Source organism: Aulonocara stuartgranti (genome assembly GCF_965226115.1).
Source record: "Aulonocara stuartgranti genome assembly, chromosome: 18".
Lineage (NCBI taxonomy): Eukaryota > Metazoa > Chordata > Actinopteri > Cichliformes > Cichlidae > Aulonocara > Aulonocara stuartgranti.
The window spans coordinates 15,581,917-15,598,351 of NC_138954.1; the positions used below are offsets into that span (position 1 = coordinate 15,581,917).

The 16,435-nt window shown below is 39.9% G+C and overlaps 1 protein-coding gene across 1 annotated transcript; it reads left to right on the top strand.

Annotated features, from left to right (window-relative positions):
- Positions 1–1,304: 1,304 nt before the first annotated feature.
- On the top strand, positions 1,305–16,033 carry abhd3 (abhydrolase domain containing 3, phospholipase). The gene is made up of 9 exons (XM_082513728.1): positions 1,305–1,640; positions 5,316–5,479; positions 7,170–7,352; positions 8,670–8,715; positions 11,346–11,458; positions 11,731–11,904; positions 13,742–13,790; positions 13,878–14,043; positions 14,200–16,033. The coding sequence occupies exons 1-9, from the start codon at positions 1,479–1,481 to the stop codon at positions 14,379–14,381; spliced, it is 1,239 nt and encodes a 412-aa protein (XP_082369854.1). The 5' UTR covers positions 1,305–1,478; the 3' UTR covers positions 14,382–16,033.
- Positions 16,034–16,435: the final 402 nt, after the last annotated feature.

Sequence of the window (16,435 nt, forward strand, 5' to 3'; positions counted from 1 at the left end):
ATTTATTTATTATGATTTTTAGAGTTTTTCTTTCTGTACAGTCAAATACCAAATATATTGATAGGATAGTGAAGAATTACTGAATGAAAACTAAGCTCACCAATAAAAAATGTTAAACTACATTTACCTACACTAGAACATATTTAAGGTAACTTCCATATTCATTGTAAGCAGTTTCAGCCTTACAGGTACTCATCAGCTTATGTTTTCCTTGTATACAAAATTATGTACCAGATTGTCAAACTATTAAACTTTAATAACCCCAGATTACATTTTAAAATGTGAGATTAGATTATTTTTTAATTGTCTGTTTAAAAATTGAAAGGACTAATTCTCATATGAATATGTTCTACTTTATCCCAAAAACGTCTCTCGTGTTATTAGCGCGCTAGCTATTTTCATGGTGATCTAACATTTGTTTGTACTGGAGATTTTGTTCCTTTTTATTTACACTCCAAGTGAAAGAACAATTCTTTAAATGATTGCTCTCTTGGGTCCCGAGAGCAAAGCCTTCCATAGGGTACTGCAAGTAAAAAGTACTGCAATAATGAGCATAGACATGCACAGAAAACACAGCATCTCACACAATATACCAGTACTTTGTGTAAGCACTGTTTTTGAAAGGCTGTTTGATCAGGTCAGTTGCACAAGCTGAATGTACAAAATGCATTTATTCACAGTAAAAACATCTTTCTAAAAAATTTACATCATTTCATTTTTTATTTAAAGGTAATCCAAAAACAATCAGATTAGATTACACTGGTTTCCAATCCAGCTGAATATACATATTCAATATACTGAATGATTGTAACCCTTTGTGTGGCCCTTGGATCAAAAATGCTCTTTAAGCCCAGTGATTCCCTGTTTTTGGACTTGTGAAAAACTGAAAATAATAATAATAATAATGTATTGAAGTTTGTTTTTTTTTAGCCCAGGTTGCCTGTCTGTGGGAATAGATTGGAAAACAGTTGCCATAAGCCCCCTCCAATTAAATTAAACTATACAAATTTCCACAAGGTAAACACCTCCACTGGTCCCCATGGAGGTGTGTACCCGCTGGGGCATTTGCCTGTTTTGCTTGGTAAGTAAATTAATTTCACCCTGTACTTCCACAGCAGTAAGTGTATTTTCTGGAGGTCAATGTGCACAGTGATGTTGCTGCTGTTTTTCCAAACACCTTTTTATTGATTTAATTCGCCAGCTTTAGTTTCGCTTTAGTTTTTGGCTGAACCGTCAGCTTTCCAATCCCTGTGCTGCACTGCGGGTCTGTGGACTGCAGGGGGCGCAGGGATGATTCTGAGTTCCCTGTTCTGCATAGCCGGTCAAAGAGCGCCACCTGTCGCTGATACCTATATATCTCTGTCCTCATCGGGTCCCCTTGACTGTCTCCTTCACTGTGGGCTCGCAGGCACACACAGCCGCGTATCACCAGAGCTGGCCGCTGTCCTCGCAGTACCTGAAACACCAGGGACCTTGCAATGATCTCGCTGGACTTAAATTTCAACATTTTGACTCGGGACCTGTCGCATTACCTGGAGAACCAAGTGAAAGTTGGGCTGTTCGGTTCGGGAGTGGGTCTGTCTCTGGTGCTGGGCTTCAGCGCGGCGTACACCTGCTACTATTTGATCTCAGTAGCGAAGGTAATTGACATTAACTTAAGGGTCTGTGTCTTTTGAGGGGAGTCTTCACGGTATACGGCTTGTATATCACATAAATCCCCGTGTGCGGTGTGTGGTCTTTCGCGGAGAAGCATCTTAACTGCCAGGGACTGGTGATGGTACTCGGCGTAGGTGCTGATGGAGGTGTCTGTTAGCTGGCATCAGTTTAACTGGAGGGATAACGCCGCAAAGCAGCACGTGTACGTCGGATGTCAGGCACGGAGCAAACACTAATCCGTATATAGACCCAAAATGGGTGTTATCCATATTAAAGTTTAGCTCGTATGTAACGAGAAAAGGACTGCAGTTAGACGTCGGCATTAGGGAAGCTAGGCTAGCTTTTACTGTAAGCTAGAAATGCCGGTAGAAGGTGTTATGTAACGCCCGCTGAGCTGCCGCCGTTCATTTGTAAAGGATGGAGACGAACAGCGTTCACTAAATGAATAAAAAGAAGCTTTTCGTCTGTGACTTTAGGGTTTGAATGTATAAATGTGGTTAAAATAAACGTGGATCTGTGAAATTGCCAGTCAGAATCTCTTAAAGCGGTGGTGTCAAACATGAGGCACGGGGGCCAGAACCGGCCCGCCAAAGGTTCCAATCCGGTCTACTGGAAGGGTGGAAGTTTTTCTTTTTGTTTTTTCACTTTCTTCTTCACTGTACTACACAGGGATGAAAAACGTATGGCTGTTTAAGTGTTGGTAGAGCTAAAGTTGTTTAGCATAAATAAAGATTAAAATACTGTAGGTTTTTTTTCTTGTTCCAAAAATCATTATTTTTTATTGTTTATTTTATTCTTAATTTGCATTTATTTATTTCTGCTTGTAGCAGAAGTCACTTGACCTTTGAATACACCAGAAATATTGTAGTTCTGTAACTTTTATTAAGTTTTTGTGACTCACAGTCTTGTGAGTGGCAAAGTTTCAATAAAATGTCAGTTTTGATTTTGTTTGGGTTTTTTTTTTTTTGCCAAACTAACAAACACTAAAACTAAAGATATTGCCTTTATAATTTTATTTTATTTTATTTTAGTCAGTTTTTTTTTCACATCTAATTTTGTTTTGTTTAGATTTAATTACCTAGATTAACATTTGTAAACAACACATAAAAACCAATCACATCAAAATAATGCAAACAATATACACACACTTTCTTCTGCTTTCAGAGGTTTGATGGCTTGAGACAGAAAAGACAGTTTAGACCTATTTTTTGTGAAAGGGGGGGGGGGGGTAATTGTGCTGTGGAGATGGTAGTAGTTTAAAGGAAGAGGTCTCATCACTCACAATGTTATTGTGAGTGATGAGACACACACACAGTCCGTATAAATGCTTTCTAAACTTGGTAATGCAATTCCCAACAACATGTAATGGAAATGTAATAAAACCTGTAGCTTAAATTGCTTTAAACTGACTTCCCCACCATAAGCGATGTGATACAACCACCAGGTACTATTTGTCAGTGGATCCCGGAGGTTGCTGGCTCTCAGTAGAGGAAAACCTTTAGCAGATTGAAATGGTTGAAAATATTTGTTTTGCAGCACAAGCTGGAATTGGGGAATGTTCGCCTTCAAATAGAAGTTGTGGCTCTCTGCTTTTGCACTGAAGGCAAACAGGATCTGTTTCTAGTTTGCACTACACTTTTCACCGTTTCACTACAGCTCGGGGACTAGCTGGCCAGTGTTTGTGGATAAATCTGCCACTTCCATTCAAACTACACCAGCTACTAAAGAAATACCTATAGCCATTTTTCCTAGTGAGAGGTGGTTGCCAGGGGGTGAGTGACTGGTCTTTAGACCTGCGTTGCCATGGAGAGTACCCGCAACTAGGGCTGCTCAATTAATCGAATTTTAATCACGATTACGATCTGGGCTTTCAACGATCATTAAAAATGACTGAGCCGATTATTAGCCCCTCCCTCATTTATCCGCGACACCTTAAAGGCCGGTCCGTGAAAATATTGTCGGGCATAAACCATCCGTGGCGCAAAAAAGGTTGGAGACCGCTGATTAAGAGGACCCGAGGGAAGCTCGGAAAGCTAAGCAGAAGTTATTTGGAGAGGAGAGTGACTGCTGTTGGTTGAAAAGAGAGGTAAAAAAAAACTTCAGTGGTGTTGCACACTATTTTATATTATTTTTTAAAGTCATTGTTAACCCTTTAAATCCGGTCAGAGCAGCACGCTCCGTTTTGTGTAACTATTTTTAAATCCCTGTAGAACCTGAACCCTGTAAGCTAGCGCAATAATTTGTTTTGCATATGAAACCAGAGGAGTTGTACTTACATCTTATGCCATCAGCTTGTCCTCGGTCACGGTTTCCTTCCACATAAAGCTTTGCAAAAATTGCATAAAAAGCGCTTGCAGGAACAAAAACGTAATATTCCAGAAACACGCTTTGCCGATCCGATCAGCTGTTCGTAACACTTCCCACATTGAAAAAGTCGTCAGCCCGAACTGTCGCATGTCCGCCATTTCCTGGCCGAAACCGGAAGTGACGTCATTTTCGCGGAAATGTAGTTTTTTACTTGTAGGCCTTAAAAGCCTACACTGGTCATGTTTGACTTTTCTGAATAGTTTCTGGGATGCTTAGAGCTCGAATTGCACTGCTGGAAATAGTTTATTTTGATGCACATGCTGTTTTCTTTGCAAATTTGCATCATAGGATTGTTTTTTTTGTTTTTCCTGCAGTATATAAAAATTGGTGTATCTCCAAAATAAAACTATGAAGACACTCACAATAAGTTTCCTGTTGTTGTAAACTATTTTTTGCAACTTTTTTGTATTTAAAGTTTTGAGGGATAAACCTCTTAAATTTCTCCAAGTAGAAATATATGTAAAAAAAAAAACCAAAAACGATTTTCAATTTTTTTTGTAATTTATTGCACTTTTTTGCAATTAATGTAGTTACTATGGACTTAATGCATACATATTATTAAAATATGGGCTATAACAGTTATTTAGCAACTTGAAATGCTCCCACAAATGGCACTACAACATGTAAAAAAATAATATAAGCTCTGGCGGACTTGGTTCTATAGTAGGTCTTAAAGGGTTAAATAAATATCGTCAAATAATCGAGATCTCAATTTCAGTGAAAATAATCGTGATTACCATTTTTGCCATAATCGAGCAGCCCTATCCGCAACCTCCAGCAACCACTTTTATACCCTAAGTCAGGGAATGCAAATTGTGTGTGTGTGTGTGTGTGTGTGTGTGTGTGTGTGTGTGTGTGTGTGTGTGTGTGCGTGTTTATTTCTTTACATTAAAAGGTTGGTTATTATGCAGTTGTTTAACTAGGCCAGCTCACTTGAGATTATATTGGGCCATGTGTGGCCGATGAGTTTGACACCCGTGACTTAATGCAAAGTAAGCAGCTTGCTATGCTTGAACGTGGTTGTGCACATTAATCATGCACAACTGTAGGTTTATGCACTCATAAAGCAAACTCTGTCACAGTTAGATCTGTATTGGTCTGTATTAGATGTGATTTGATGATAATGAATATATTTAGATTTAGCTTTACCGCATGTGACAGTAAATTTATTATTACAGTAATGGGTCTATTATTAAGACTAAATAACAGCACTTTAAATTAGTCCTGTAGGGAGACGAAGTCTCTTATATGATTTTAACCTGTGCCATCCTACATTCACGTCTGTTTTGCAGAAGCCACAGCTGATCTCTGGAGGTAAGAAGTTCTACCATTTTCTGAGGGAGCAATGTCCAGTAGTGTCAGAGACCTACTACCCCACCTTTTGGTGTTGGGAGAGCCGCATCCAGACTCTGCTGAGACCTTTCGTCACAGCCAAACCGGGGGTCATCTACAGAAAGTAAGTCCCCGCTGTGACTGATGTGCCAATTGTCACTTTCATCCTCTAAGCTTATATTTTATTTCTCCTTTGAATCAATTTTGTTCCGCAAGAGATTTCAGCATTACTAAATGTCAGGGAAAACATTTTGAGTATTTTGCTGCTGACTGTGCTTGGCTTTATCAAACTTGCTCACTGAGAAATTGCTGTTGGTCGTTCTTTCCAGTGCCACAACTGGAAACAAATCCGGCTCTTGTTCTTTGCCAATCTCCAAAGCCCAGAGGAGAAAGAGATCCTTTGTGTCACCGTGCTGGCTTGGTCCGCCAGGCCTGCTCCTTGAAAATGTTCATTCTGCTGAAGATTAATTGGCACTGCATTCCCTACCCCCCACATATCTCAAGATATGAGATTAGAATGAGTGAAGACAGATTTGGTTTTAATTATAACACATGTATAACTTATTTATTTGTTTTCACTTGGGGAAAAAAAGACCCTCATTTTTCACGTACATGCGTTTTGCCCAAGTCTGTGTGTTTATAACTGTAAACTGTACAACTGATCTGATGTCCTTATGTTTAGGTGTCTGTACCATGTACTAGACATTAGAGTAAAAGACAAAAATACAATCTTTAATATTCTTTTTCCTTGTTTTCTTAATTCCTTACATAAAACCACAGCTGATTTTGTTTAAATATGACTTTTAATTCAAGGGAAACGGTAAAGAATTAAGAACTGTACACCATTAATCTGCCACAAGGACTTTGACACTGCCTCTGCTTTTCACAGAGATCTTTGTCAAGGAGAAAAATGCTCCCATAATGCCCCTGGGTGTACAGATGCTAGTGGAGGTCTGTGCTACCGCATCAAACCTAGAAAGACTGATAGTTGCATTCACTCAAGTTATTATCACATGGCCTCCGGGGACAGCAGGACACTCCTCCTATATTGAAGTTATACAAGGTTGACCCAAGGACGGACAGCGTGAAAGATGTCCGATGTATCGTAGGCTGTCTGGGTGAAATTCCACTCAGCTTGTTGTCATAGCTGGGGATTAGCACCACGGACTCTGCTGGTTTCTCCGAATTGGCCTTTCTTGACTTTAAAGTCTCGCCTCAGGTGCATATTTCATGGCCGTTCTGTAATTTCACGCTGTCTCTCTTAACCGCCGGACGGCCAAGTTGGGCTCAGCGGCTGTCGCGTGTGTGCGTTTGTGTGTGCGGAGCAGGTTTAAAAATGCACCGAGACTGAATTACATCATCTGCCACGCACGGGTTGTGCATCCACGAAATTGATTAGCTATAAGAACCCATTGGTGCAATGGCCTCCTCTTTATTTGAATTTGCTCTGTGTTGCAGAGTCTGCTGACAAGGTGCTCGCAAGGGAAATGAGGCAGCTGTCAGTGAGTGTTGTGCTCACATATCCAGTCCCCACTTTAGCAGCGTGTGTAACGGATGCAATGAAGTAATCCCGTTACTTAAAAGTATTAATTGTGATGTGAAAGAAGAAGTGGACTATTTCCACTGTTTTTATAGCTATTTCATTAGCAGATATGCTTTTTAATTCAAATTTCACACCATGCTTGTGTCTGACTGTATATATACTGTATATATACAATGGATGAAACGAAGAAGACGATATATACAGGCGCACAGAGTGATCATTGTCAGGAAGACCGGTGTTGCTGACTTGCGTGTCCTTCTCGTCTCTGCAGTGAGCTCATTAAAGCAGCAGATGGAGGACAGATCTCTTTGGATTGGTTCGACAACGATGACAGCCTTTCTCATCCCGACCCTGCCACCAGGCCCACAGTCCTCCTCCTCCCCGGTCTGACCGGCACCAGCCGAGAGTCCTACATCTTACACATGGTCCAACAGAGCCGGGATCTGGGCTATAGGTGGGTGGTCTTGGCTGAATAGCCTGGCTGACTCAAAGAACTGACAATTTCTCTGCTTTATGTTCTAATTTGCTATCCACACAGACTGCAGATTTCATGTCCAAATAAAGTGAAAGAACTTTCACTGGCTTTCATGATTGCAAAGTAAAATCTGCAACCAGTTCTATAGTGCTTTTGCAAGATTTTTTATACCTTTATATAATGGGTCCATGAGTGACAGGGGCTCGGGGTTATTTGAGGTGAAATCACAAATAAAGTGGGCAGCTAAGCTCCGTGTCGAGAGCTGCTTTTGTAAATAGCCAAATGTAGCCCGAGCTTGAAGAGTTGCAGAGGGAGGCACTTTTTTCCCCCTCCACTTTCCTTCATCTCCAATAGGCCCTGTCTATGTTCTCTCTGCACTCATTCTTTCACACAGATTTGGAAAGGCATGGGAAGAGAGCCGGCAAACTCAGCATCTTCCACCCCTCTCCCCTGTCTGTGTAGCTTAATTAATTACAGCTTATCCGGGTACAAGCTTTGCAGCTTAGCCCGGACCAGCCTCCGAGTGTATGCTGCAGCGTGTGTTTAAGCACTCCACCACCACCACCACCACCACCACCTCCTTCTCCCCCCTCCTCTCGCCCAGCACCCTGTACAGCTCTGCCCTGCTGCTGCTGCTGCTGCTGCTGAGTTATGCCGATTATAAAAACAGCAGGTCTGACTCCAGCAGATAATAGATGACTGGCGAGATGCTGATGCCTTTGCTTTGCAGTACAAACACAGTTCCTTCACACAGCTGTGCCTCCCTGCGCACTTCATCGTATACACAGTTCATTTCTTTTATGTAAGAAATGTTTGTATAAAGAAATCTGGGCTGTTGCTTTCATTTGGACGTGAGCTTTTATAGGCTTTTGATTAACTGTAAAATCCTGAAATTGGAAGGAAATGTAAAAAATAAGCCATTTACTAGCGATTTAGCCAGTTTGAAATCTGAAGTTGGTTAGTTTACACCAATCGAAGGCACATTTGAGGATGTTTTATCAGCAGACTTTGGATTTTCTTCTGGAAAGCTGAGTAAAAGAGCTAGTCAGTGGTTGTTTAATGCACTAATCAGTTCAGATCTCCTTATATTACATACACATGTACAACATAGACAATTACTTTGCAACATGCAGTTAGTTTTTATAGTAATAAATCCAAATATTATGTATAAAATGTCAAGAAACAGCACTACATTCTCGACAAACTCAATCTAATATATTCAAAATGTAACATTTACCTGCTGCCCATTAAATTTGACGGTGATTATTAAAATTATATATGTTTTGTGGATTTCAGATGCGTGGTTTTCAACAACAGAGGAGTTTCTGGTGAAACATTACTGGTAAGATCTGTTCCAACACGTGTCAAAGATTTCATTCTTTTTTTTTTCTTCTTTTTCGTCCGTGAGCGCCGTCCATGTTCACAGCGTCAGACACGACTGTTTAGGACAGCTGACCTCCCTGTAGAGTTGCTCTTTTTCTTCTGTTGCACACGTGTCGCAGAGCCCACAGGGAGCCTCAGTGGACGCCGAACAGACAATGTTGCTGCACAGCAGGGATTAAGTTACAGACAGATACTGTATTTTAATGCCGAGCCACAGAAATATGAGCTCGCCAAACACGTGCTGTCCCGACACCTGGCTTAATCTCTCCTCTTGCACTCGGGTATATTGAGCTAATACAAATTAGCTCAAACTTGGATATTGTATTCCATGCACATTGCATTTAATGGCTCCACTCTCTGCACTCTCTGCATGTCTCTGCTTTAGAATAGAGATACCGTCTACTACCTGCTACATTTACTATCACCATTGCATAGAGATTTTAGTCAAAGTGGTGTTTTATCACCTGGAGAGAGTGCACAAAATCAAACCTTCAGATTTGAAACAAGAGCAAAGGATCCAGTGTCACTGTGTTTGATTGGGGTTTACATCCAGAACTCAGTTGGTTCAGCTGTTATTACATTTGAGCTGGACCCTGTAATCCTGGCACCGTACCAGGTCGTTGGGGCAGTTTTCTCCCTCTGTCAGTGGAGAAAATGGTGCGATATTCAGTGCAAATGCTTTAGCACTTGTATGCTTCTCTGTCCAGTAAGTGTGAATATCCTCCATTGTTCAACCAGGCCAGTTTTTCCAAATGGCCCACTGTGTGAAAGATGCACACTGATACAAAGATTATCCCTAAGTGCTATAGCCCTATTTCCAGACCTTGAGAAAACGCCTATTACATTACACTCTCCTGTGGAGTTGCTTTGCAGTGAATATGTTCACTCTGCTAAGTCTGTTCCCCTGAGACATTATTAATTTGTTGTTTTGTTATATATTCAATATAAAAATAAGCATAGTAAGATCTGGTGGCCTATTAAAGTTCTGCTCTTGTCCAGAACTATTAAAGGAAGCATAAGAGAACAGAAAAGCAGGAATATAGTTTGCCTGAGCTTCTTCTTGAATCCTAATGAGCAGCCTTGGAGAGCTGAGAAACTGGACTTGTTAAATAGGCTCCTTCAAGTTAGAGCAGGCTTGTTTTAAATGTTAAGTAGCCTGCACTGAGTGATAACACTGTTTCAAGTCGAATAAAATGTCACCCCCACATACACAGAACAGCATTCTTATCATACTCAGAAATTGCCAAATAAACAATAATAATGAGTCTCAGAAAAATGGGTTATCCTGTGCTGGCCTGCTAAAACATTTTTTATGTAGATACACAGCGTGAACAGGTAAATGTGAATCCACTTTTCATGGCTTTATAGAGAGGAGATTCTCGTGGTCTACTGAGCAAATGACTGAAGGTTTCAATAGAGTTCACTCACTGGATACTTCATTATGTACACCATGCTATTACTGAATTGGAATGCCCTTTGCCTTCAGAGCTACCTTAGATTCAATAAGGTGCTGAAAATATTCCTTAGAGATTTTGGTCCATATTGTTGTGATAGCATCACCCAGTTGCTGCAGATTTATTTACTGCACATCTTTGGTTCCATCACAGGTGCTTTATTGGATTGATACTGACTGTTAAGGGCATTTGAATACGGAGAACTCTGTGACATATTAAAAAAAACCAGTTTGAGATGATTTAAGCCTTAGTGATAACACGGTGCGTTATCCTGCTGGAACCAGCCATCAGAAGAATGGTACACTGTGGTCATAATGGGATGTACATGGTCAGCAACAATACTCTGGTAGATTAGGGCATTTAAACAACACTCAGTTGTTACTAAGGGGCCCAAAGTGTGCCAAGAAAATATCCATATTATCATCAGATCACTGGCAAAAGCTTGAATGATCGATACTAGGCAGGACGTATCCATTGCTTTCAACTCATCAGACCAGGCAACACTTTTCCAATCTTCTGTTGCCCAATTTTGGTGGTCCCAATGGGAGCCTCTCTTTCTAGTTCTTATCTGAGAGGAGTGATAGTCATTGTGGTCTTCTGTTGCTGCTGTAGCCCATCTGCTTTAAGGTTTAACATGTGTGTTTAGAGATGCTGTTCTGCATGCCTTGTTATTTGAGTAGCTGTTGCCTAAATGCCAGTTCAAAGCAGTCTGGCCTCTGGACAAACATTTTCACCCAGAGAATTGCAGCTCATTGGATATTTTCTCTTTTGAAGGCCCTTCTTTGTAAACCCTGGAGATGGCAGTGTGGAAAAATCCCAGCAGATCAGAAATTTTTGAAATACTCAAACCAGCCTTTCTGGCACCAACAACCACATCACATTCATTTAAATCACCTTTCTCCTCTATTCTGATGCACAGTTTGAATTTCAGTATGTCTGTGGACTGTCAGCCTGTCTCCATAAAATCCTTTAGAAGAAACAGCTGCTCTACCAAACTAATAAACTGTAATGTCATCTAAGTTTTTACTATACTAAGTTTCCAGTTTTCACTTTTGTTGGGTCTTCATCGTGGTTTTGACAGAGACAAAGAATCAGAAAGGCAGGAGTGACTGTGTTATGTTGCTGTCATACCCAGACCCCAAGGACCTACTGTGCAGCCAACACAGAGGATCTGGAGACTGTTCTTGAACACATCCAGAGGGCCTATGAAGCTGCTCCACTCATGGCTGCAGGAGTGTCCATGGGCGGGTAATGGAGCCACTCTTTACAAGCTAGCTTGCACATACTGCTAATAAAAGTCAGAATAAACATTAAAGCTACTTTTCACGATGCAGCTTTAGTAAACTGTGAGATATTGAACATTTACTGTGTGTTGGGGACATGTCAGTGCTTTGTTTTATTATTTTCCAGTTGTCTGCCAAATAATGTGTTTTTTATTGCACAACGGTAATCCTCTGAATTGGGGGATTGGTCATTCAGTTTCCCTCTGTCCCTTCATCTCTCCCTCTCTCCATATTCAGGATGATGCTGGCAAACTACTTGGGGCGCAAGGGCCGGGAAACCTGTCTGAAAGGGGTCGTGGTCTTCTCAGCGGGCTGGGATGTGTTTGAGTGCACCGCTTCACTGGAAAAACCCCTGGACCGTTTCCTCTTCAACTCCTACCTCACCAGCTGCCTACAAGCCTCTGTGCACAGGTCAGCCAGGGCCAGAGCAGGGATTAACACAGCCACTAAGTCACTGCCAGTGCTAGATTCTAAACAGAGGCTTGAACAACTGGGTTTCAAATATTTATGTTTGGTTTGCTCATTTAAAAGTTGTGGGGGGGAGGGGTATGCTTTATTATTTGTTAGGTGATGAACAAAACATTTAAACAAAGCCTGACTACATATCCACAATATATTCCTACTTGTGTGTTAATATGAGCAATGACATATACATATATATATATTTACCTAGTGCTGCCTCATCATTTTTCTTATTGGATATCACTGAGTTTTTCCTAAGTTATTGTGTTAGAAGAAGAAGTAAAAGAAGATATTTTTTATTAATCCGGTTAGAAAATTTAATTAAAACTAAATAGCTCAAATACGTAGACTAGTGACAGCTCGATAAATTACAATATGACAAAACAAATATTTTAATAAGGTAAAAGCCTAATCGGAAATCAATAAATGCTTAATCATACTTAAGTAAATAATAATTATGATGATGTAGTGGTTTGCGCTGTTGCCTTCCAGCAACAGGGTCAAAGGTAAAGGTCAAGGCTGAACCACCTTTACATGGTGTCACTCTGGGTAATCGAGACTTCCCCTCGCTGTCTCACTGTCATTTGCTGTGTAACCATATGTCAAATGCAGGATGGATAAATAGCTGAGTGTAAACCTAAAGAGCACCTTTATTGCATTGATGATGATGATGATGATGATGATAGTAAATCCAGAAATCCAGACTAATAACAGACTAAAGGACTAATAACTGATTTAATAGCCAGGGACAACACAAGGGTGGATTGATAAACACTGAGGAGAAGACAGTGCTATTTCTACACATGAGGGTAATTAGTAGAAGTGGACACAGCAGGGTCATGAGGCACATGTGATTGTAATGAAAGACATTGAGGCATGAGGTGAAGTAAAACTAAACACAAAACACAAGTGAGAAATAACGCCTAAGATAAGGCAGGAAGTGAGAAACAATAAACAGGGAAACGCAGACACGGGACTGAACTAAACGAAGAAGAATTGACACAAACGCAGAAGACGGGAAACACTGAGGAAACAAATGAAACTGGAAAAATAAATTATAACAAGAACTAAAGGCTCCAAAAATGCTAGAGAATAAATTAGGATCAATAGTCACCATTATGAACAGCTAATGAATTCAATGCCAAAAGTTCAAAAAGCCACAGTCCAGAATTAATAGATGGATAAAAATATTCTTATATAATACACAAATGACATCCACAAATGGCATCTTCATGTTGCCTAGCAACTGCAATTTTTTCTAGCATTTATGCAATTAACATTTAACAAAAGCATCAACTCATTTAGATCCAGAAAAGTTGAATTGAAGCTGCCTAGCAACGGGCTAAAACGGCCCATTTTTCACAGCCTCTACAACCCCCACGTTTTTTACTTCTCTTGATGCGAATGAGAATATCAGTTCATGCTTATTTTAAATAAATATAACTGATATTAGCTTATCATCAAGCCAATTGTGTTCTTTAGAATATTGCTATTTAAGACAAATACTGATGACAACGTTTGCACATCTGAAACCGGGATCATGCTGAGAGGAAATGAAGGCTATGTGTGAGGAGCTGAATTTCATTAGCAGGAGGAATGTTCTCATATCGATGTTGATGTTTTATTGAAAAAAGCTTTTTTGAATTGATCTTTTCTTTTCCGGGGTAGATTATTATATTGTTACAACCTTGTCAGCATTTCTGGGGAATATTTTCAAATGCAAGTCATGTAACCTAACAGCAGTTAGTGACCTGTTTTTTGTTTTTGTTTTAAATCTGCCCCGCAGGCACAGACCAGTGCTCGAAAAATGTTACGACATTGATCATGTCATGAAGGTAGGGGATTATTTTCAGCGGCGTTAAGCCATGCCAATTTCATTAAATAAAGTAGACCGAATAAATCGTTTTACCGCATTCCCACAGGCAAGGACCATCCGAGAGTTTGACGAGAGGTTCACCTCCATAATGTTTGGTTATCCTACCAATGACGACTACTACCGCGATGCCAGTCCTGTCCACAGGCTCAAATCTGTGCAGGTGCCAATGCTATGTCTCAACGCTGCTGACGATGTCTTTTCTCCATCTCACGGTGAGTCTCCAGTCCAAAGTCCAGTTCATGGGTGAAAATACTTCAACTACGTGAACTAATGATAACATTCTGGCATGTCATGTAAAGACATTGCACAGAGATTAAGCAAAAAAAACCAAAACAAAACAAAAAGTGAATTCTGTGTTTTGTTTGCAGCCATTCCAGTGGAGGCAGTGAAACAGAACCCTAACCTGGCCATGCTCATTACCCATCACGGCGGCCATATTGGTTTCCTGGAGGGCCTGTGGCCACGTCAGAGCACTTATATGGACCGAGTCTTCAAGCAGTTTGCAAAGGCGGTCATTGAGCAAAGCAACCAACTCAAAGACCTCTCCTGATAAGAAGATGTAACTGATGTTCTAGTTTTACATTTTTATTATGTCTTCTTGATACATTCTGTCCTTTATTTCTTCCATTTTAAATCCCATTCTTGTTTTTTATACCTTATTCAGCCCTTTCTGCATTACATCTACCTTTTCCTCTCTACCAGACCAGTTCTGCAGTTTTTCTTTCTTCTGATGACTTCTTCTATCCTTGCCCTCCATAGGTCTGTTCTATTTTTGCTGCCACAAGCAAAAAAAAAAATCCTCATTCTTTCTCATTTTAAAGGGCACATTTTATTGAATGCAGCATTTGTGTTGCACTCAGCATTAATTTATTGATTCCATACAGTTAAAAGTCTGTAGTCCTGCAAGCAAAGCTGTTCATGTCACAGCTGAAATACTGAATCTGTGCCCATTTGTGCATTAGCTAGCTAAAGAATTATGTGATTACCGTGTGCAATCATCAGTACTGTACATGAGATTCCAATCATTTTTGTTTATGAAGCATCCTCTATTGCTTTTATCATGAAGACATCTGTAGGATTTTAGCCCTCAGGGATTTTTTTTTATTTCCTTAACTTCATTTTCCTTAACTTCTTTCCCTCCTTTGTACTTTCTCAGTTATTCTCCTGGAGTTTGAGTTTTTCTAAGTTTACGTCCACACAAAGTTATTTATTTTCTTCTAAAGTAATAGTTTCATATTTTTGTCTTTTGAGTTGTGAAGCTTGAATTGACTTTCTTTTAAATATGATGCTAATATCATGAGATGAATAGCTTAAAGATTGGAAGCATAAAGATTGGAAGCAGAGGAAAGCAGCGCCTCTGAAGCTCTAAATAAAATGCAGTGCCGTGAAAAAGTATTTTCCCTCTTCCTGAGTTCTTAGGGGTTTTTTTTCATATTTTCATACTTCAGATCAGCAAAATAAATTTTAATATTTAACAAAGATAACCAGAGTAAATACATAAAAATCTGTGTGATGATCTGAACCATGTAAGTAATGTAATTTAATAAATGTGCAAAAAAATAAACAAATCAGGAAGAGGGAAAATACTTTTTCTCTGCATTTTAGTGTAATGTTACTAAGGGATACTTCCCTCTCGTTGCCAGGAGAAGAATTGTCACGGGAGAGGAGTACCCACAAATTAAACATGAAATTGCAAAGCTCTTATATTTTGGCATAATTTTTGTCGCTGTTAATAAATAATCAGAAAGCACTCATAAAGAAACGTAAGTCCTCGAATGCAGTAGTTTGAGCTCGCTGCATAGTAATTACACATTTTAAAGCAAAAAAGTGCAAATTTAATTGGTTTTTATCTTATTTATTTATTTATTTGTTGCATAGTTGACATTTTGCTACATCAGATGGTCTAAAATAAGTATTAAAATATAGGTTTGCCTAAAATCTGTCCAATAATAATAAGTACTCACCTTTACCACACACAGACAGATAATGTAGTGCCTGGACTAAAGCTTTGTTTCTTTTACCTCGGAGTTGTCAGAGGTAGGAGTGACGCCACTCTCGAGTTGACCGTTCCAGCTGTAGTAGTAGTACGTGGAAAATATCGTATTTTGGGTTATTTCCAAATTTTTTGTAGTTTATAATTTTGACTTCTCAGATGCATAACTCATAATTTTTGAGTTATTAAGTAATTTAGCTTCCCCCCCCCCCCCCCCAAAATTAAAAAATAAAAAGCTTGTGTAGAGTTCAAATTGGAAAGTCCTACATCAAAGTTGGGATTTCCAACTCTTCAGTTGGAACACAGTATATTTCCTAGTCTCATGAGTGACTTTAATGTGTTTGGTTACCCGTGTAACCCTGGTTCTCTGAGGTATCTCATGATAGGATATGCCCTCCGACGTAACGAAAAGCTCCACTAGCACAAAGTCCTTCTACGATCTTAATTGCTGATCTATTTGGTTCAAGTCCACTGGATGTCTTTGTCATCAGTGCGTGCGAACATCTGTGTGGGCATCTGCGTACCTGCCTGTTTTTTGTGACTGCACGGAGTCGTCTGTGAAGAATTTAAATAACAGTGGACCAGCTACCCATCTATCCCAGGCAGTGGGC